General features: G+C 47.8%; 1 protein-coding gene across 1 annotated transcript in view; it reads right to left on the bottom strand.

The window, feature by feature from the left end:
* The window catches only part of RHBDD1 (rhomboid domain containing 1), a 103,200-nt gene extending 87,590 nt beyond the window's left edge, over positions 1 to 15,610 (bottom strand). The window contains exons 1-2 of the mRNA XM_055121729.1: positions 15,160 to 15,610; positions 13,511 to 13,643 (exon numbers count right to left, since the gene is read on the bottom strand). Coding sequence (XP_054977704.1) covers positions 13,511 to 13,643; positions 15,160 to 15,592 — 566 coding nt within the window. The 5' untranslated portion in view covers positions 15,593 to 15,610. The remainder of the gene's footprint in view (positions 1 to 13,510; positions 13,644 to 15,159) is intronic.
* Between the last annotated feature and the right edge of the window lie 7,193 nt (positions 15,611 to 22,803).

Here is a 22,803-nt window from a genome sequence, read left to right as displayed (position 1 = left end):
CTCTTTTATAGGTTTGGGCAGGAGGGGGTGAGGTGGAGACAGAAGGTTTTCACGAAACTAAACAGAGCTTGGATACCAACTCTATCTACAGTTTCATCCAGGCTTATTAGGAAAATGCAACCATCCTGTAGACACAAAGACAAAAGACATGATTGTGCAGTTTAAACAGAAACCAGTGCTTCTGTAAATGCTTGGTCTGGATGATCCATCAGTGTCAAACACACACACACACACACATACACACACACATACACACACATACATACACACACAGTGTATGTACCAAACAGTGTGGCAAAATCACATCACATTATATCCAATCAAAAGAAGTTTCTATTTTAAAAGGTTGATATTCAATGCAGACCAATTTGTAGAATAACTGATACAATATACTGTTACAAACTGTTGTAAAACAACTTAACACACACTTAAAAATACATACCAGACAGCAGCGCCAACCCCTGCTTAGAGATCTGTCCCAACCATAAAAAGACCACACTTTTTCCCCCTAATCACAATTAATTTGGGGCACCACTGGATTCATCTAGTTGTCATTTTCTTGCTTACACACACCACAATGTATACTTTAACCCTGGATCCACGGCCGGGGGCGGGGGGAGTTTTCACTACAAAGTTTTCCACTCTACTGCTACACTGAAAACGTTTAAAAGACTTTCATACTTCGTTTCCTCTTTCCTCTATATAACCCATCTTTTCTCTTTGTAACTCCATAAAGTTTTGAAGGAGTTTACTAATAACATTTATGGTGGACCAACTGTCGCTGGCAGTTTAGGTGCTGCGGCAGTCTGTGTTAGCACACTTTGTGGAGCTGGCAGAATCACGATGAAGCCTGTGAAGGATGCTTCTTCTAAGGGGAGTCACTGCAGTAGTAGAATCTGTATCACAGCCTGTTCTCTTTGCCACAAAGTTCCAGCAATCCTATGCGCTCTGCCACCGAAGGCAGTCAATGATGCTCATCTTATACTTTAATTCAACCCTAGTCGAGGCAAGGGGCTGGGGCTCTGAAGATGCACTCCTCATCATGTAGCGTTGCAGGACAAAACACCCCTTTAGACTCCACCCACACATACCTCCACAGAGCGAAAACCAAATGTCCTGGAAATAATATTCACCTGCACACAGTCAACATCCTATCTGTTTCTAATTGTTTCCCTAGCCCTGGCATGTGCTGCATTATTTCTTAACATTCAGTGTTCATGCCCCCTTTCTCTGGGATGCTGGCTAGTTATTCAAGTCATACTCAATCACCCTCCATTTTTAGTCCTCGGCTTTTATTAAACTGAAACCTATGCTTTCTGTTTTGTCAGCTGCTGATGTGGGGTCATCCTGCAGTAAGTGACAGTTTCAGTCCCTGGAAGAAGGGGGAATGGAGGTATTAGATTCAGGTGCTACACAGGGTGGGTGCATTCTTATTTGATTCAAGGTGTAATTTATTATATCATCAAATTTCTCCTTCTTTATAGCTAAGATATCAAGTTCTAAAGCAACAGGATATTGGCCCAGTAAAATAATAAGATACTTTTCCCAATACTTTTTCTCAATCTAGTCCTCAAAAACATTGACTCTTGGGCCACAGTAATGATTCATATTGAGAAAAGTATCATGTGTGGGACCGGCGCTGAGATCTCCAAGCCTGCTCGGATCTGGATTGGGCCTCTTCCACCCAGATCCCCCATTTTCCAGTAGGTAGGCAGTCACACCCAAAAACTGCCCACCCTCGGCGGCGCTGTGTAATCCCATCAACGGCCAACATCTAGAGACTATAAAACCAAGCTCCCGGAAGCTTGGATATCTTATAGCCTAGTTCTCCCCTCGGAGAACCTGGCAAGCTACTGAGAGTTTCCTGCCTGCATAGGAGAGCCTGGCAAGCTCCCCCTGGCATAATCATATACCAAAACCAGTAACAATGATGGGTGTCATTCCCCTGATCCTGAAAGAGCCTCTAATGGGGCACCGTTGGGAGGGACGAGTAAAGAGAAGCTTCTAAAATCTCAGGGCTTGACAAATGGAGACATTACTGAGACCGCTCGAGAAAATCGACGATCAACAGGATGATGATGGATGATCATGAAAATTATAAGATAAAAATTGAAAAAAAGCCAAATAAAATTGAGATATTTGACAGAGGTCCAGAGAGATAATATAGAGGATAATGTGCACTTGCCTTGACTGTGGCTGATGTCAGTTCGATCGCTGTCACCGCATATGATCCTGTGAACACCACTAGATGTGATCCCTGAACACAAAGCCAGGAATAGTCCCTGAGCACCACAGGGTGAGGCCCAAACACCTGTCCCTACAAATTATTTTTATTAAAGAAGAAAATAAAATACTTGACAAGAGTCACAAAAGAATCCTGTAAGAGAATTCAGATCAGAAGTACCCAGAGGGCAGCCAGAGAGAGAGAGAGTAGAACAGGTATGGAGATTACCTTGCGTGTAGCTTACCTGGATTAAGTCCCCAACATTGTACTGCTTCCCCCACCCTTGCCCCAACTCCCGCCCTGCCTCCTGCTACCAGGAATTATCCCTGAGCACAGAGCCAGGAGTAAGCTTTGAGCACAGCCAGGCATGGCATGGTCCAAGAAACCAAAATAATTCTAGGTCCTTTCGTGTACTGTGTTAGTGATCTCCAAACAAGGAGTTATGCAAATTATACAAATGTACATCTATGCATATAATATGAAAACTTACAAATGTATAAGCTGAATAAATGACAGGTGTGTAGCGCTTACGTATTTATACTTTACAGAAAAGTATGTGCCAGTCAAAAGAATTGGCTGAGGCATGCCACTCTCAGCCCTGCCCCAGCCGGAGAGAGCTGAGGATTCGGCACGCCTGTCAGAGAAGTCCTCTTCATTACCGGGCAGGAGAGCCCGGGCACCCTGCTGTCTCCAGCCGGTGGGCACCCTTCCCTTCCCTTCCTCCAGAGACGGAGACTGCCCGCCTTCGAGCAAGGCCCTCCAACGGCACCCACAGGCAAACTTGTCCAGGGCTGCAGGCCACAGCAGGCCTCTCCCTGTGTGGCCTGGGGACACTGCCAGGCTCCTTGTGAGCCCTGAGAGGGGTCCGGCCACACACTCCCATGCTGGGAGGTTTTGGTCAAACCGGCCGACACAGGCCCTCAAGCATCATCGGTACAAACCGATACGGCTTCCCCCTCCCAAGGCTCCTCCTGTCACTCTTCCCCAGACATCAGGTGGCATTACGTGGCCACAGACACTTGGGGGGGGGGGGTCCAAGGAAAGGGAAGCTGAGTTAAGCTATGTTTAGCTGGGGCTCAGAGGGTTTTACTGATGTGGTCCGTGGTTTCTCGGACATGCTATTACATCACTCCTACGCGGTGGAGAAATCGCTTCCAGAAGCAGCTTCACATGCTCCGTGTCCTGGATGGGGAGGGCATGGGGGAGGCACAGGGCACGCTCGGGGCGTTCTGAGACACCAGCACTGGGGTACAGACACCACTGCAACAGCACAGCGGGCTCACGCTGGAGCCAGCACCCAGTGTCTAGAAAAATCCCCTCAGTCAGCAAGTACGTGAAACCACGATGGAGGATTCAGTTTCCTCTAGAATCTCGTTAGAAGAGAAATTAAGAGACCTTCTCTGACAAGAATACCCTAACGCGATGTTCATAACTCTTAAGTTCATCAGCAATGTTCCTTTTCTCTGTAAGAATTGTGAAAAATAAAAAGATACCCCAATGGGACTGCAGCAATAGCACAGCGAAGAGGGTGTTTGCCTTGCAAGCACACAATCGACCCGGGTTCGATTCCCAGCATCTCATATGGTCCCCCAAGCACTGCCAGGAGTAATTCCTAAGTGCAGAGCCAGGAGTAACCCCTGTGCATCGCTGGGTGTGACCCAAAAAGCAAAAAAAAAAAAAAAAAGACACCAAGACTGAGAGAAAATATTTGTCCATAAAAAAAAAAAAAACACCCCAACCCTATCAAAAAATGGGTGAGGGGGAAAAGGAGGAAACAGAAACTTCCTCAAAATAAAAAAAGATGCAGATGACCAAAAGATATATGAAAAAAATGCTCTGCATCAGTCATCACCATTTGAATGCTCTGCAAATCAAAACAACGATGAGGTAACACCTCACACACAACAAAATCAGTGCTGGCTTGGATGTGGGGGGGAAAAAGTCCCCGTACACTGCGGGCGAGAGTGTCAACTAGTCCGTCCTTCGCACATAATAATATGGGCACTTCTCAGAAAACTCTGACCTGAATTTCCATGTAACCCAGTAATTCACTTCTGGGCATCTACCCCAAGTGCTCAAAAATTATTCCGAGAACAGAGAATCGTTTCTTGCTCTCCTGCAATACTATTCACAACAGCCAAGACTTGGAAAGAACCCAGTGTCCAGGAGCAGATGACTGGGCAAAGCCGCTATGATATATATACACAGAGGAAGACTACTCGGCTACAGCACTGTAGCACTGTCGTCCCATTGTTCATCGATTTGCTCCAGCGGGCACCAGTAATGTTTCCTTTGTGAGACTTGTTGTTACTGTTTTGGGCATATCGAATATGCCACGGGGAGCTTGCCAGGCTCTGCCATGCGGCAGGATACTCTCAGTAGCTTGCCGGGCTCTCCGAGAGGGATGGAGGATCGAACCCAGGTTGGCTGCATGCAAGGCAAACACCCTATAAGAAAAATAAAATCATAGTTTTCTGCTATGTGCACGGACTTGGTGAGTAACATGCAGAGTGAAGTGAGTCAGGAGAGGGAGAGGTAGAAACTGATCTCTATCATATGCAAGATATACAGAAACATAGCAGGGGAATAATAAATGTCCAAAAGCAATAGAAACTGAGAACTGATCTTCAGTAGGCAGCAAAGCACAAGGCATAGGAGAGGGGAGTGCTCAGGTGGGGGAATGGGACACACGGAACAATGGTGGGGGGAGGCAGACGCTCTGGTGGAGGGTGTGGTGCTGGAATGTTCTGTGCAGGAAACCCTACCATTAGCAGTACTGTAAACAACAATGCCTAAAAACAATTTTTTTTTTAATCATGGAAAAGAAACTTTAGCAGAACGCCCGTGTTTGTAGCTCTCAAACCAAAGTATTTTCAAATTCTGCCAAAAGCTGTAAACAGAAGTAATGGGTAGGTTCTTGGCTTTCTGGCACTATAATTAATAAAAAGGAATGAATCACAAGGACATCAGTTGTTTTGATCTCTTTATGATTCAGGACAAAGAGTGAAAATCAGCAGATCTCCTGCTATGGCCCCCGAGATCACTGACCATGCTCTAGTCAGCTCGAAGGTACTAGTCAGGGCCCAGGGAAGGCCCAGAATATTCCAGGCTGTGTACAAAAACACCTTGACAGAGTTGCTCCCAAATCACACAATTCTAAAACCCTAACTGATGAGTTGGGAGAGAGGCTTCTCGAAACGCTCAGTGATAAATTAATTTTGATGCATCATGCTTTCCTCTCTGCAGAAACGTCAGTGCCAAATGAGTCGGAGAGGGGAGATGGAAAAGAATGCGGCGAACCCCATGGCAGAAAGTATGGGAGAGACACGCCAGCGGGTTAATGTCACGTTATTTTTATGAGCTTTGAAATGGTATAACATTTGTCAGCTCTTATAAATATACAAAACTATTTTATTTCCCTATGTACCATTTTTACTTCTGCTTCTATTTTTGTTTTGTTTTGTTTTTCTCTTAAAAAAGAACCCTTGAAACTAAGTAAGCTCCGGGCCCACAAAACTACAATCTGTCCTCAACAGAATACTCACATTTCTCAGCTCCTCGCCTTTGGGTCTTAATCCTGAACCCTTAATTGCCCCATAAAATAAATGCAGAAGGAATTACAGAACCAGAAAGGCATCCCTCACAGCACCCCCTGCTGTAGCCCTCAGACAGGGATCAGAACTTGGCACTCTCCAAACGGAGAGGCAGTGCTGAGGACAAGTGATCTACAGGAGAAGCAAATAAAGCTCCCTCCACAGATCACCGGCCAGCTGCAAAGGAGACCGCCCAGATGCAGTGATCAAAGGCGGACTTGCTCTCAGAGGCACGCGTCAGACGATATGCAGTACATATCACCCCAATAAAGCGTTCAAACAGAGATCTACCGAGTCTCTATTTCCATGGTGTTTACTTCTTAATGCTCTAGATAAAGAAAAAAGTAGAAGGGCCACCTTAGGAATCCAAGGGACATCACTCCCCCTCCCCAATCACCACTGTACTGCACCCAACAGTAGGAGTCTCAGGTACAACTGTGGGTGTTTTCTGCTTTGCTCCCTTGAAGAAGGTACCTCTTCAGGAGGGAACTGAAGAGGTACTTCTGCTCTGAAAGGGGGATTGTGAGTCAAATACGTTTGGGAAGCTCTGATCTAACAGGAAGCTTGACTGAATCTTGGACTGGCTTCATACCCGTTGCCCCCACCCAAAATGGTTCTAAAAGACATTTTGAGGATCCAGAGATAGTGCAGGGGGAGATCACTTGCTTTGCATGTGGTTGACCCCAATTCAATCTCCAGCACTACCTCTGGTTCCCTGAGCACCACCAGGAGTGTTCCCTGAGCACAAATTCAATCTCCAGCACGACCTATGGTCCCCTGAGTACCACAAGGAGGGATCCCTGAGCAAAGCTGGGTAAAGCCCAAAGCCTAAATTGGGATACTCCAGATAGGCCAATTATTAGAAAAGGCAAGAGAATTGCTGATTTTCTTCAGCATAACAATAGTAACATGGTTCTGTATAAGAGTATCCTTGCCGTATGGAAGAGACACATTAACATTTTTAGGGATGCAGCTATCCTGGATACTTGCAATAGCAACTTTTCCTAAAAGTGGGAATTTCTTTTTTTTTTTTTTTTTGCTTTTTGGGTCACACCCAGCGATGCTTAAGGGGTTACTCCTGGCTTTGCACTCAGGAATTACTCCTGGTGGTGCTTGGGGGATCATATGGGATGCCGGGGATTGAACCCGGGTCGGCCGCGTGCAAGGCAAACGCCCTATTTGCTGTGCTATCGCTCCGGCCCCAAAGTGGGAAATTTTTATAATTAAAAAACTGGAAAAATAAATGTTAAGTACTTCATCTGGTTTTCTCTTGTTGTCAACTAATCAAACCTTTCCACATCCAAATAAATTAAAAACAATCAAAACCAGACTGGCTTGAGGCTTGAGATCTGACCACAACACAGTGACTGTCCCTTTCTGGGGCCCCCTAGGCATTCCTTTGGCTTTCACTGGACCAAGACAGAATCCTACAAGTACCTCTGAGGGAAGACCCCAGAGCCCTGAGGGACGGCAGCGGTATGTGGAGACTGCGACCCGAGCCCTCCTGGGTGTAATGAACCCACCGAGTTTCTTCTCACCACCTGACAGAAAACCTGCCCCATGACGCTCCTCTGCTATTTCCAGAGTGGTGTGAATGTCCATTCTATGTCCCTCAACCGTGCACATGCTCTCCTCGCCCCCTTATATGTATGCATGATTTGTCCTGCAAACCCCAACACGGGGAGCTGCGTCACCCCAACTACACCCTACTTGCCCTTCTTGAGGTTAGTGCTCTACAGCCTTCCCAACTTCAGCCAACAACGCCCCCCCCCCATTTCTATTGGGTTTTTCCTGTGCTTCTGAATGATAGTCTCGTTGGGTCCATCTAACCAAGAAGTCTGTGGGCAACTGAGTCCCGAACTCTCACCCAACCGTGGCGGTGAAGCAGCAGCCAAGGCCAGGCCAGCACTTCCCCACTGCAATCTGTGTGAAGAATCCGCAGGGGCCAGGCTCAGTGCTGCCCTGCGTCCAGTGTGTCTGGGCCCAGCCCTCGGGGGCTACACATCGCTCAGTCAGAACAGAAAAGTCAAGCAAATAAAGGCAAAAGAGGAGTGCGCGGGGCGCGGGGCTGGCCGTGCCTGCCCTCTGGTGATGGCTCGGCCGCGCTGGTCCATGCTGGTCGCCGCCTGTGTTCCCGGCCCCCGCGGAGACACGCGCGGCTGACTATGGAAGTGGAGGACGCGGGTGTGGCGCTGACCGCCTACCACTGTAAGCAGGCGCCCAGCCGCCCAGCCCCGAGCGGTGCTACGCGCCCCGGGCCAGCGCCAGCCACCCCGGCAGCAGTGGACGGTTAGAAGGAAGCGTGGCATATCATGGCAGCGAGTCTACTCATTCCTCAAGCAAAATGCTTCAGAGAAGGTAAGTCGTCAGGAAGGTTAAGAAGCTCAATAGTCGGCTCTCTGCCCAGATAAGATCCGGAGCTGCCGCGCGCGAAACGGACCCTCTGCTCCTAAAGACTATGATCTGAGAGGTCTTCTGACCCATTTTGGCACCCAGAGCGGCTTCTTACAGAAATGCATCTAGACTGTGAACTGAGCTAAAGTATCAGAAATCCAAAGCTCATAGAGTCTTCATTCTCAGCAATGAAAAGACATTGTTAAATGATGCCTTTTCAGCAGGTCTGATTGCTGGGGGAAAATTCCAAACAATAATAGTGAGTTCTCTATTGAAATATTGAATGTATTCAAAGTATAGAGAGAATAAAGTGAAGATCATTAGCGACTTAGGTGGGGGCTGGGTGGGAGGTGGGTATATTGGGGTTCTTGGTGGTGGAACATGTGCACTGGGGAAGGGATGGGGGTTCAATCATTATATGACTGAGACCTAAACCTGAAAGCTTTGTATCTTTTTCACGGCGATTCAATAAAATAAATTTTTTTTTAAAAAAAAGGGCAAAAAAGCGAGTGGGAATGCCAGCCAGAATAACATTAACAAGATAACACCTGTTTGACTTTATTCTGTGGTGGGAGACTAATAAAGTCTTTGATTCTTTCAAAGAATCTATGTCATACCCTCTCCTAATTTACCCACAACAAAAGTAATGACTTAATGAGCTTACCAGGGGAGGAGACACAGAGATAATGGTGGAGGGAGTCTGACCTTCTAGTGGGGTTGGATGCATGAAACCAAATCATTATCAGTCCTGTAAATCATAGTGTGTCAAAAAAAATTTTTGTCAAGCCATTTTAGCAAATTACATAAATAACAGGGAATGAAGCCCATTTAATGGGCCTCATTCCCCTCATCCTGAATGCGACAGGGAAGAATGGAGACGTTACTGGTGCCCACTTGAGCAAATTGATGAGCAATGGGATGACAGTGACACAGTGATACATAAATAACATAATAGTTTTTATATATTATTGTTGATAAAGTCTCTTCATACAGGTTAACTTCTTGAGCCCTTCAAACTAACTTACAACACAGAGGAGGGATGTTAATTCTGACTGAGGGAGTGGTGACAGTGGGTCTCTTTTCCCAGGTTATTCAATATTTTCCAGAGTAAAAATACTGAGGAATAAAGATGCTCGGACTCAAGAGTTGCAAAGTAGAAAATCTTATTGGAAAGTAGAAACAAAAGGAAAAGGAGCTTCCCATGTGGGGAAGAGCTTAGCATAGGACTAAGCTAACCACAGCTCGTACTGTGGGGTTTTATAGGAAAATTGGGTCTTTGCGTTACAGAGAATGCAGAAAGTTAAAGAGTGATCTAGCTGGTTTGAGTCTTTCTGGACATTTGCCGCAGGCATTGCCCCTATCTTGGTCTCCCTGTGGCCCTGGCTCTGGGGCAGAATGCTATGTTGGATCACTGACAACCCCCTGTTTACCAGAAAGCACCCAGGAACATTCATAAGAAGTAAAAAATGTAGGATGGGCAGTCAAAAACAGGACAGTCCACAGCAGCTGGCATGGGGAAACTGAGGCCTCCACTTTGAGAAGGCGAGTTTCAGAAAGACCACGTGTCCTGTGGGCCTGCTCCGTTCACACCTGACCTCTGTCACCAGCATGGCTCTTCTCTGGCCAGCGTCACATCTCTGAGCTTCAGACCTCAGATGAGAGATGAGAGTGTAAGGCCCATGAGAAACGGAAGCGGTTCTTAATCTGGAGCCCAGAAAGCAGTGTGTGACATCAGAGCCCCCATCCCTTTCCAACTAAAGGGGGTGGGAGGGGACAGAGGACCAGACAGGGTCCCCCATAAGGAGCCATATGGGTGGGTCCCCTTCTTGTGCCAGCTGAGAAGCAGGGACACCTGCTCCAACCCAGTCACCAATCAGAGTGCCAGGACCTAAGGAGGCACAGCCATCTCTGAAACCGAGGCTGAAAGAGCAAAACCACCGGCCAAAGGCGTGACTCCTGCCCTCAGTGTGGGGCACGCCCATTCCTCACCCACAGCATGCCTGCCGAAAACGCCCCGGAGAGGACATCGTTCATGGCAAGACTTTCCCAAAAGCCAGAAGTCCAGTGAATGTTTGCTGGAGCAGAGTTCTTTTTCCCCCCACAGGGCAGCTCATTACCTCTGGCAAGAAAGCGGACTTTGTTCTAAAGATTTACAGTGTTTTCTCACGGAAAATTCTAATTGACAACCACCAGGCCAATGACAATGCAGCACAAAGAGAGCTCGCATTTCGCCCATTCTTCAGAATCCCTCAGAAGCTTGGCTTCTTGGGTTTCCTCAGCCAGGGTTTAGATCTTGTCTTTATTCAGACACATTCAGAAGCAGAGGCAGAGGTATGAAAAGTGTATCGCGCAAAACATCTGAAAAGACCTTCCCACACACACACAATTATTATTTCTAACTTCAAAGACCTGTTTTTTTTTTTTTTTTTCATTTAATTCCCAGGTTCAGAATACTGGGGCCCCTTCATTCGGAATAAGCATATTACATAAAAATGCAAACAGGCCTTTTCCATGTCAAGGCGGGGACTCAAAAAAATAAATTAATAAATAAATAAATAAAGCACACGATAAGAGGCTTCAGAAGTGGTCGCCTGCACTGCTGCTGTTCAAAGGATTCTGTGCAGAATGGGAGTTCAAGTGGGAGAGGAAGTGATTTTCATATGAATGTTGGGCGCCCCGTCTAGAGCGGGCTCTCCTCAGCACAGAGAAGCGAGTCACATCCAGCGAGCGGGGAGCCCTGAGTGACAAGGCCCAGACAGGGCTGCTCAGATAAGGCAGGGACATTACCAGGCCCCTTCTCAAAGCCAACTTTGAAGATTTTGTGAGGCTTTCTTCTCGGGCCTGTCAGGGGCGCACAATGCAGTTGCCAATGAGTGGGCGCTCAGTGGCCAGGCTCAGCCTTTTTCCAGGCCTGCTGGCAGCGGCGGTGGGAGGTGGATGGACGGGAAATTAGCATTAGAGAAAGGCTCCCAGTTATTGGACCGCGGGAGCCCAAAGAGGATCTTCTGAATAAAGCCCCAAGCCCGACACACACACACACACACCACCCCAACGCCAAGCAGACAGGATCGGCAAGATCCTTCTCTCCACCTCCAGAATCCTCCTGAATCTCTCCCATCTCCTTCCTCAGTGTCCCGGTCCCCACAGTGAAAAATAAACCAACAAACCACATGCTGTCCCCGTTGGACTACACAGATTCCGTGGCAGGAAGCATCAGACTCTGTCACTCTAACCAGAGCAGGCAGACGAAGCGAACGGAGAAAGGTAGAGAAGCCGGGAAAGGAGTGCGGAGTAGGCAGAGTTCACCTCAGGCTGGTCAATGAAAGGACTCACAGGGGCCAGAGTGACAGTACAGCGGGTAGGGCATGAGCCTTGCAGGCGGTCAACCTGGGTCCGATGCCCAGCATCCCATAGGGTCCCCGAGCACCGCCGGGCGTAATTCCTGAATGCAGAGTCAGGATTACCCCTGAGCATCGCTAGGTGTGACCCAAAAAAAAGAAAAAAAAAAGGACTCCCCTATAATCTGTGGTCCTCAGAGTGTGTTCAGGTATCCCCACACTGGGTTCTGTGGCCAGGCACTCAAGGCGGAGATGGCAAGACCAGGCCTGCTGGACTCCGTGCTTAGAGCACATCTCCCTCCTCACCCAGGCTCCTGCCCAGCCACTAGGCAGGAGCTGTACCAGGCAACCAGAGACAGTTTCCAGAAAGCCCAGGGCGAGTAGAGGGGAAAGAATGGCACCTACAAGCCTTGCACCTGCGACAGGAAGCACATCTGCCTGCACATTGTGAACTCTGAGCCCTTTATCAATAACATGGAGCCTGCCAGGGACACGAGCATGAAGCATCCAGGACCCACCTGCAGGGAAGAGGTCCCCTGAGTCCCTTTGGTAGTCTCAACCCAACCGGTGTGCCGGGAAACTCTTAATCAAGGGTTGGACAAAGAAACCGCCCCACACATTTATATGTTGAAGATTCATTGTTGTTTTTCTTCTTTAAAACCAAAACATGTTTTGGGGCTGGAGCAATAGCACAGCGGGTAGGGCGTTTGCCTTGCACGCGGCCGACCCAGGTTCGATTCCCAGCATCCCATATGGTCCCCTAGCACTGCCAGGGGTAATTCCTGAGTGCAGAGCCAGGAGTAACCCCTGTGCATCGCCAGGCGTGACCCAAAAAGAAAAAAAAAAAACCAAAACATGTTTTTATACTACGTAAGTATATTATTGGGCATTCAGCCCAGAGAAATAAAAACTTATGTCAGTACAAATGCTAATACTCAAATACCCATGTCTGCTGAAGGTTTTTGAGTTAAGCCTGTTTAAAGATTTCTATTAACAAGACAATTCACAGTTCCAATAACCTTAAAACACCAAATCAATGAACTCCATGAATATTTCAATCTTTACAATCATGTGGTTTCTATGTGACTTTTTGAATTACTTTTTAAAATTAGTTGACAGGATGGTTAATATTGATTCTCAAACCTGAATAGCAGGTTCTCCTTCCGCCTTACAGGGTGAGAAAACTAAAAATGAGCCAGAACCAGTAAATCAAAACACAGCTCTGTAGTTAAGATTCACGCTCAGAAATTTCTGATGTTAACTGTTCAGGCTAGTACAGGGGTTCAGGCACTTGTCCTCCATGCCCCAGATAGATCCCAGGCATCATATATGGCTCCCCAGAGAAGGGGTGATCCCTGAGCAGAGAGCCAAGTGTTGCCTCAAACCTTGCTGGGAATAATTCCAAAATACAAAAACAAATAAACAGATGTCCAAATTTAAAGGTAACAAGGCTATTTCCTTTCTGGAGAAGGCCATGTTCAAGCTTGAATATGTATCTCTCTTTTTTCTCTCCACTCACATTTCTATAAGTAAATTACTTTCAATAAGTAATAAAATTTTACTTAAAAAAAAAAACAAAACCTCTTCAGCTTGGAATAGGAATAGCAACTCAAAGGGGTGAAGTGTTCCTGGGTGAGGCCCTGAGTTTCATGTGGCCCAGGAATGGACAGGATGGCTCTGGGGTATCCCAAGGGAGCCCCAGCTTTGTGCTGCCAGGTCCCAAGCACTGAATAATCAGTCCCTCTTCACCAAGCTGAGAATCCCTAGGGGAGGACCCCAGGAAGAAATTAATAAAAATTCTAAAAGCAAACAAAAAACTATTCAGTTCAACTCAATCCTTAGAGTGAAAGCAAAAACAATGCATTGCATAAGAAGAAAAAAGTTATTTCATGACTACAATCAATCCTTTCTCCAAGGAACATCAGGTTCTTCGTTTGTATGCTCTAAAAGTAAACACTTACCCTGGCGTGAAGAAGTGAATAGCCACAAGCTCTGCCCAACAAGCAAATCTGTTGGGTACGGGAAAGCCCAAAACGTTGACAAAGCCTCCAGGGCAGTAATGGTTGTTCAGAACTTTCAAAGCAAACAGGACTCCTAAAAGAGAACAAAGAGCAAACAAACATCAACAGTCCAGCAAGGAATCAGTAAGGAAAACTAAAAGAGAGTGATCGTGATTACTCAATGACTTCCAACTTTGTGCCTTGAGACACAAGCTATTTACAAAGAGTCAGCCCAGCACTTGGGGGAGATGCAGAGGTCAAGGCCTTCGTTCCTTTGGAGTCTCTCCACAGAGAAATTCATACCGGCTCTCCGTGCCACTACCCAGATAACAAAGATGGGGGCAAACACCAGCCACACTCTACCGTTATGAGAGATTTTGAGGGAGAAAGAGAGAGACAGAGAGAGAGAGAGACAGAGAGAAAGAGACAGAGACAGAGAGAGAAAGAGAGAGACAGAAAAAGACAGAGAGAGACATAGAGAGAGGCAGAGAGGCAGAGAGAGACAGAGAGAGACAGAGAGGCAGAGAGGCAGAGGGAGAGAGACAGAGAGAAGTGCCTGCCATAGAGGGAAACTGAAACTGGGGGCATTGGTGATGGGAAATGTGTACTGGTGAAGGGACGGGTGTTGGAACATTGTATAACTGAAACCCAATCACAAAAGACTTTGTAACTGTATGTATCTCACGGAAATTCAATTTGAAAATGTAAAATTTTTAAAAAAAGATAGGTTTCATTCTGTATTAGGATTATTTCCCCCAAAGCTTCAGCACATCCTCCTTTTCAGAACACCTCACTTAAGTCATGAAGCCACTTTAATCTTAAATGATAAAAAAAAAATTTTTTTCTTAAGAAACAGGTCCCAGAGGTAGTACAGCACTTTGCCTTGCATGCAGTCAAACCCAGATTCAATCCCCTACATCACATATGGCCCCTGGAGCTGCGCCAGAAGTGATCCCGGAGCACAGAACCAGGTGTGAGCCCTGAGCACAACCAGGTGCGATTCAAAAGCCAAAAACAAACAAACTAGTAAAGGGGAAAAGCACGCTGCAATGAAGTGTGAGTTTCAAATCATGGAGACTGGGTCCAAACTCCAGTTCTGCCTGATAAGTAAGCGTGAAGTCTTGAGTAAATCGATTTTCTGGGAATCAGTGTCCTCCTCTCCAAAATCTGTATAGTGCCAATCCCTCTGGGCCTGCTGCGTGAATCACATGAGGCGCAACACCCGTGACTGCTGCCATCCCCACACCATGGTGAGCGAGCCCCGTGGGGAACGGGGCAGCTACTTTACAAGCTCCTGAGATGCACATTCACCCTTGCAGAGAACTCCCTAACTTGCATCGCTGTATCCACCGTGATGGAGTCAGCACCCACCCAACACTCCCCACCCGCCCTCTAGGTCACTGCAGAAGAGTGAATGAGGCCACAAAATGAGGATGAGTAGAACCCGTGTCCCGTCTGGGCTCCTCTCCAAAAACAGCTTCTCTGAAATCCAAGCCCCCAACAGCCCATAACCATTCAGAATTCTGTCCCCTCGGTGGCCAGGAAGCGGGGCTGGTGGCCAGGACGGACAGCAGTCACACCTCTCTGGGCGGGCCGTGAGGGGGCCTCACCTGAGAAGCCCACGGCACAGTTCCTTCTGAAGTCGGGCTCGTCCAGGAACTCGGCGAGGGCAAATTCCAACACCAGGTACACCAGCCCCGTGAGCACGGAGAAGGTGGCGAGGACGCAGGCAAACCACCGGCTGCCCAGTCTCTTCTCCAGGTTGATGCCTTTCCACAGCATGGACACCATGTTGAAGTAGAGGTGCCAGTCGTCGGCATGGTGCAAGGGCGAGAGCAGCAGGCGCTGCCAGTCTCGGTGCTGGTAGCACTGCTCCACGCTCAGGCAAGAGCTGTACAGGGGCTTCAGCGGGCTCAGGAAGAGCCAGATGTTGAGAGCCAAGGTCGCCAGGGTAACGGGTGGGATATTGTTGACCCCCACGTGGAAGATCTGAGAGAGGAGCATAATCAGTCCGGCGTTGACTCCCCTGGATCTCCGCTGCATGGTGACGGGTCAACCCGGCGCCGGCTCGGGTGTTGGGGCTGCGCCTGGAACGGAAAACACAAAGTAGGATGAAAACCCCCTGTTCAGAATGAACGCTGGGTCTGGGGAGACAATATGGGGTTTGGGCACATGCAGGGCTTGGAGCCAATTCATCTGGAGCCCCTCTTCTCCCCCAGCACCACCAGGAGTGATCCCTGAGCACAGACCCAGGAATAGTCCCTGGGTGCTACTGGGTTGTGGCCCAAATCCCTCTGCTACCAACCCCACCACCACCATCAAAAAATAGAAATGAATACTTTGACTTAAAAAGCTTTTCTTTTATATCCCTAACCGTCTTCCATCTCACTGACACATTCACAGCATCTCTCAGAGTAACGTCCTGGACCTGGCTGACACCCTTCTCCATGTTAGATTATATGACAAAAATTTTATGCCAACGGACTACTTAATGGATAGGGAGCACTGTAGCACTGTCATCCCATTGTTCATCGATTTGCTCAAGCGGGCATCAGTAATGCCTCCATCGTGAGACTTGTTACTGTTTTTAGCATATAGAATACACCACGGGTAGCTTGCCAGGCTCTGCTGCGTGGGTGGGATACTCTCGGTAGCTTGCCGGGCTCTCCGAGAGGGATGGAGGAATCGAATCTGGGTCAGTCACTTGCAAGGCAAACACCCTACCCTCTGTGCTATCGCTCCAGTCCAGTGGACAGGTATGCTCTGGAATATTTTATCCCTTTTTTTTGGCAGGGGCGGGGGGAGGGGGTCCTCCCAAACTATGCTCAAGGGGTGCAGGGGCCACTTTCAGTGACAATCAACCAGGCTGACACTTTAGCAGTCAGGCCTGGCAACAGTAAGATGGGTGGGCCCAGTGGGGGCAGAGCCGGGGGTGTGGAGCTCGGGATTAAACCTGGGGTCTTGCCCACACGGAACACGTCTCCAGCCCTGTCAGCTCTCCCCAGCCCAGGTATGCTTTCTCTGACAAACACACCATGCCCTGCAAATAAGACAGTACAACAGGCAAGGCGCTTGCCTTGCATGAGCAAACATAGGCTCAATCCCAGCACCCATAGGGTCCCCAAGCCCCACCCTGAGAACAGAACCACTAGGAAGCTCTGAGTACCACTGGGTATGGACTCCAAACAAAACACACAAAAAAAACTGGCATGCATTCCTTATAAGCAAATGTGTAATCTCATTAAAAAAATTTTTTTAATTTAAAAAATACACCAATTTCTGCCCAGAACGATGACTGGAATGCATTTACCACCCTCCACTTCCAGTCTTGCCTTATCTTTCTGGCACTGTTGAGAATTGAACCTGAGTCCCCACGGACGCTAAAGCCAGTGCCCTACCTACCACGGAGCCATATCCCTGAAGCCTACCCCCTTCATTTTTAACAAAACATCAATTTGTGAGCATCTTCTTCCAAGTTTATAAAGGTCAACATGCAAGTTTTAAATCCTCCACTACCCAGCCACCGCCACGCTCTAGGCCTCTTTCCAGGCTTCGATCATAAGACACTTAATACCCATTTTCCATAATTACCGCACCATATTTGATAGGGTTCAAATATGGTGTGAACCATGAGAACACCTGTAAAGGCGATTAGAGGCTGCCCTAAAAGCCTCGATCCCTGTCAGAGAGCCTGGCAAGCTACTGAGAGTATCCCGCCGGCCTTCAAGAGTGTTGAAGAAGTGGTTAAGAAGACAAAGAACCTCCAGCTCCAGGCACATCTTTTTGACTCCACAGTTCTTCCTGCACTAACATACGCCTCAGAGACTGGGGCCCCACGAAAACAGAACAAGAACACCATTCTGGTCTCCCAAAGAGGAATCAAAAGAGCTATACTTGGAATATTACATTTCACTCAAGTGAAAGAAGGAATCCAGAGTTCCAACCTCCATCAACAATCAAGAATCAGGGACGCTGTCTCATTTGCCAAGACGTCGAAAATCAGATGGGCCGGGCACATAATGCGATTTAGAGACAACTGCTGGACTAGAGCTGTTACCGACTAGATTCCACAGGACGTCAAAAGACTACATGGCTGCCCACCTACGAGATGGTCAGACTTCTTCGTCAAAACCCTGAACGAATGGTTTGAGGCTCTCCGTGTTCTTGGAGTGAGCAGATATCATTGGGCTACACTAGCACACGACAGGGACAAATGGAGATGTTACTAGTGCCTGCTCAAGCAAATCAAAGATCAACAGCATGACAAGTGATACAAGTGACAAGTGATTATCTGCTCTTCCACATTACCAGATTTCAACTGAGACAACATACACCTCAGCACTGCATAGTTCCACAAACACCTCAGGATCTTTGTGGATTTTTTTTTTTATTTGAGGGGATGAGGTGGGAGGTTTCCCAAAGGAAGCTCAGGAGGTAGGACTCCCCCATCCCCGGCCCCCACCTGGCAACTCTCGGCCAAGGGTTCGATGTGAGGACTGGGAACTTGGTGCTGCTCAGGGCCTGCGATTACCCAGGCCACCCCAAGTGATGCCTAGGGCTTGCAGGGCTGCACTTAGTCCTACTCAGCTGTAGTAGCAGGGACTGAAGCACAGGCTGCTACCTCAAAGACATGCATCTTCACGCCTATGCTAGTTCTGCATCCCCTCAAAACCTTAGATTTAAACCGTGAGCTACTTGGTGTCAAACTGGACCGAGCCCGCCCCCACTGCAGTGGCACTCACTGTCTATTACACTGGAACGGACTCCAGGGGCCAACGCCCTCCTCCACCCCCTGAGCACAGGCTTGGGCCGACAGAGCTGGAGGAAGAGAGGGACGCCAGGGACACCATGTGTGAAACCGAGGCGTCTAACTGGCAAGTAAGTCTCTGCCCTCTCGCAAACGCTTCCCAACCACCAAAGGGGACCTGTCCAAGGGCAGGCTAACCTGCTGTGGGACGATTAGCCTGTCCCCTCCCTGGCATTGGCCACCAGACAGCCACAGCTCCCAGAGCACAGCTGTGCAACCGACAGCTGACCACAGATGCCTGGGACAGGCCGCCTGAGGCCAGTGGCAGTTAAATCAGCATTTCCTTCTCAACCGGGCAACAAATGACCCTGCGGGTCCCCAAGGGAGCCATAGATGAGAATCATATAAATGGGTGGACCAGGACCTGAGACTCGGGGGGTCAACCAGTAGAACATGGGGACCACAATAAAGAAACAAGGTCAGAAGGGGCCACGGGCAGAACATGGCTGAGAAACAATGAGCTAAAGAAATGAGGCTTCACTTCACCACGGTCCGGAGGGGCACATCGCACAGCAAACACTGACTCGAATGGAATCAGCTATTTTCTCTCTTAGGAAACTGGGCTTTGCTTAGGAGGAGAAACAGGGGGAAGAGAGAAAGAGAGGGAGAACCTAAGATGCAGGCGACGCACAACGGGAATCAAGTCCGTGCGACCTCATAGGAGGAAGGGAGGAAAATGCGAGGTACAGAAGCAGAAATACACACAGGAGGAGACAGGAGGAGGAAAACCTCTCCGTGGTGCTCAGATACACTCGAGTGTCCCTCATTCTGCACACTGCAGGGCACGTGAGTCCCAGCGTGCGAGGGGCGCGAGTCACCTACCTCCTCGGCCTGAGGCCCAGGGCCAGTGACTTCAACTGTCCGAGCTCTCCTGTCTTCACCTCAAATTAGGGAAGATAACACCTCCTTCCCAGAACGGCTAATATTTCTAGAACAAAGCTGGGGGCTACTTTTTCATTCCTGCCAGGTCATCACAACTATGTGAAAATTCCTTTGCTGAAAGAAGCATCCTAATGAGGCCTCAAATGTACTTTGCATTAAATACCACAAGGAAATGCCCCCCAAAGTATACATACACTAAGTGCAGAGCATACACAAATGCACAGGCACATGTGTTTCTGTATTTCCAGAGGGTATTTTTACAGTTCTTATAACATGGAGGGAACTTAATAAAATTTCCACAGTAACTCTCCCAAATAATTTGAAGAAAGGGTCTAGATTTTTTCATATAGGTGTTCAAGTTCACTTTTTGTTCTCAAACTGCTATTTTTTTTGCAATTCCCTAACATAATTATATACATCAAACTTCTTTATGTCTAATAGGAGCAATGGCGAAATATGACCTTGGTCATAAGTAATCAGCTTGCATGAAATCGCAAAATGAACCCTTCAGTTTTGGTACAAACAATGTCCTATGGATACCAGGCTATGCACAAGAGAAATTCAGAACTATTCCATCTTAGCTTAAACGAAAAAAAAAAAAAATCACCCTTGACTGGAATCATTAGTGACGGAGGGTATGAAACAAGGACAATGAAATTCCCCGTCTTTCAGACCATACACTCATGCTCATATGACACTTGCTTGACTTCAGGCCAAATGCAAAGGTCCCTTTGCATTTCTTTCCATCTGCAACCCGACCCACTCCTCTACTCGCTCTCTCCTAATTCCCAAACCCTGCTCTCCAGGGTCCTTCTGTCTCAGCCTTTCACTTCCCATCAATCCGGATTCTCTTTCTCGTAGACTTCTGGAATTCCCTGCGCCTGGCTCCCACAGTTCTTATAAAGATGAGCCCCAAATGTACATTTTTTTTTCCAGCCCCAATGTCTCAGCAGGCTTCAGGGAACTTTAATCTCAGAGAAGAAATATTTTCTCTCTGAATTCGCGGAGTGTGAGAACTGAATGACTGTTGCTTCTCACAGGATAACCATTCCTGCCTTCCTTCTTTCGTTTATTCACTTAATAAATATGAAGGACCAAAAGTAGGCGTGGGCCCTAGACAGACACTGGAGGTCTGGCAAGGAACAAAACACAAGCCCGGGCCTTAAGTGGACCACTTCTACTTGCTGGAGCAAATAAAAAGTTTTAGCTACAGAAAACCCAAATCGATGAATAAAATGAGGTGGTTCCTATTCTCAACAATCTATACAAACTGTAAGGCAAAAACAAGCATAGCCAAGAAAGGCTTGCTCAGAACACATTTTGGGATCCGTTTTCACAAACTAAGTGCAACCAGGTCACTGGGGTAGGAGAGAAGACAAGTTCTGTGTTTGGGGGCAGTGCCTGGGGTCCACCCACGCCCCCACAGTGCAGGGCAGGCACTCTAGGGCTGAGTCATTCACACACCTGGCCAGTAAGCTTTAAGTACTAACAATACACTGAGACTAACTCTACATACCAACTCTAGAGCCCAACTTCCTTCCTACTAAGTTCCCAAGTCAGCCATCCACACCATCCACAATGGCAGATGTCCCAAGGCCACAGAAAATCAAAAGATCCATGGAAGATCAGATCTGCAATTTGATATCTTGGGCCAAGAAGGCATCTGTCTAGGAACACTAACGAGAAAAGCCCCAATAAGTGAGCACTGACTATAAAATAAAATCAAGATCACTATGTCTCCTGGGCCACAGAGCTTGCTCAACAGACTGGAGCATGTGCCCTGCACAGAGGCCAGGGTTTGTACCTGATCTGTTTCCCCAAGCATGTCCAGAAGTGATCCCAAACCACTGAGCCAAGAGTGGCTCCAAAACATCACCGGTCTATGGCCCAAGAGCCAAATTTTGAAGAACACAGAGTTTGGGGGCCTGAGTACAGCAGGTAGGGCGCTCGTCTTACTTGGGCGGCCAGGATTCCATCTGTCACACCTCATATGCACTCCCTCCCCCTTCCCCCAAATACTGACAGGAGTGATTCCTGTGTGCAGAGTCAGGAAAAAGCCCTGAGCAGGCCCCCCAAAAAGAAATCATTAAAAAAAAAAAAAACATGAAGTCTTGTCCTATCCATCAAATGTAGAACATGTCTCTGGAGCACTGAGCTGTGAGCCCACAGAGCTCTAACTGAGTGGATCACCTGGCCTACGAGTTGGCAGTCAGTGCAGGGCTGGGCTGGGGATGTGGACTAGCCCATAATGTACTAAACCCAACTCGGGGAAGAGCAAGCTACCCCTGCAGGCCCCAACCTAAACCCAGGCATCCCGAACCCCCACGGGCCCCTCCAATTCTCCTATTCCTCCCAAGCTGCAGGGAAGCATGCAGGATACAACATGTTTTTTTTCTTGAAGCCTTTGAAATGGAAACAGATTTTTGTTTACATTCTCACCCTGTCTTACTCTCTCTCTCTATCCTGTCTCTCTCTGTTTCTCTCTCTGTGGAGCAATGGCAACAGGCGCCAGAGCAGACAGAGAAAGAGAAGCCGGAGTGTCCAGCACAGAGCATTCGGGGATGCAGCGTTACTCTTGATCACAGCTGCATCCAGGCTATCCTTCCCTGTGCTCATCTCTCTGGTCTCTTGCCCTGCTGGTCCCTCGGTGCCAGTGACACGGCTGCTCCTGTCCCAAGAGTTCTGTAATTGCAGTGTATCTGCCAATGACCTCAGAATACCCGTAGCCCACAGAGTCACACCCCACCGTCAGTGTTGAACGAGGATTTGCACACTGAGTCAGAATAAGTGTTTCCTTAATGAATCTACGGCGTACAGTAAGGGAGACAGACGGCCAAGGTCTGAAGACCTCTTCTGTGTGCATCTCGAAGAAATCTTCCTGCAACTCTGACGCCCTTCCCCATACAGAGCATTCCACTTGCCAATTTTAGCTCCAGAACTGTTTATAACATTTATCTCAACTTTACAGAAATAAATTCTTGATCCTCTGTCACTGTCACTGTCATCCCATTGCTCATCGATTTGCTCGAGCAGGCACCAGTAACGTCTCCATTGTGAGACTTGTTGTTACTGTTTTTGGCATATTGAATACGCCACAGGTAGCTTGCCAGGCTTTGCCGTGAGGGCAGGATACTCTCGGTAGCTTGCCAGACTCTCCGAACGGGACAGAGGAATCAAACCCAGGGTGGGTGCATGCAGGGCAAAAGCCCTACCTGCTGTGCTATTGCTCCAGTCCCCTGATCCTCTAAGACATATTAATAGGTTGCTTTGCTAGACTACTTGATAAAAAAAAAGGCACCTTAATTATATAATAATACACACTCAACAGAACTATATCAAGGTTGTGGCTGAGAGAAATGGAATACGACTTGAAATATTGAGAGGGAAATTAGCCATATTTACTTTTAATGAGAAATTAAAAATTAAACAGGTATGTAATATGAAAAACTAAGTGGTTAGAACAAACAAGAGGAACTGAATTCATAACTTGGGAAATCGATGGGTCTCGGGGTGGGGGAGGAGAGAAAAAGGAGTTTGGTTTAACAAAAAGAAAAAAGGAAAAAAA

The sequence above is a fragment of the Sorex araneus genome, chromosome X (genome assembly GCF_027595985.1).
Source record: "Sorex araneus isolate mSorAra2 chromosome X, mSorAra2.pri, whole genome shotgun sequence".
NCBI classification, from domain to species: Eukaryota; Metazoa; Chordata; class Mammalia; order Eulipotyphla; family Soricidae; genus Sorex; species Sorex araneus.
Note: the sequence above shows the minus strand (reverse complement) of the source record. Positions and strands in the feature narration are given on the sequence as shown.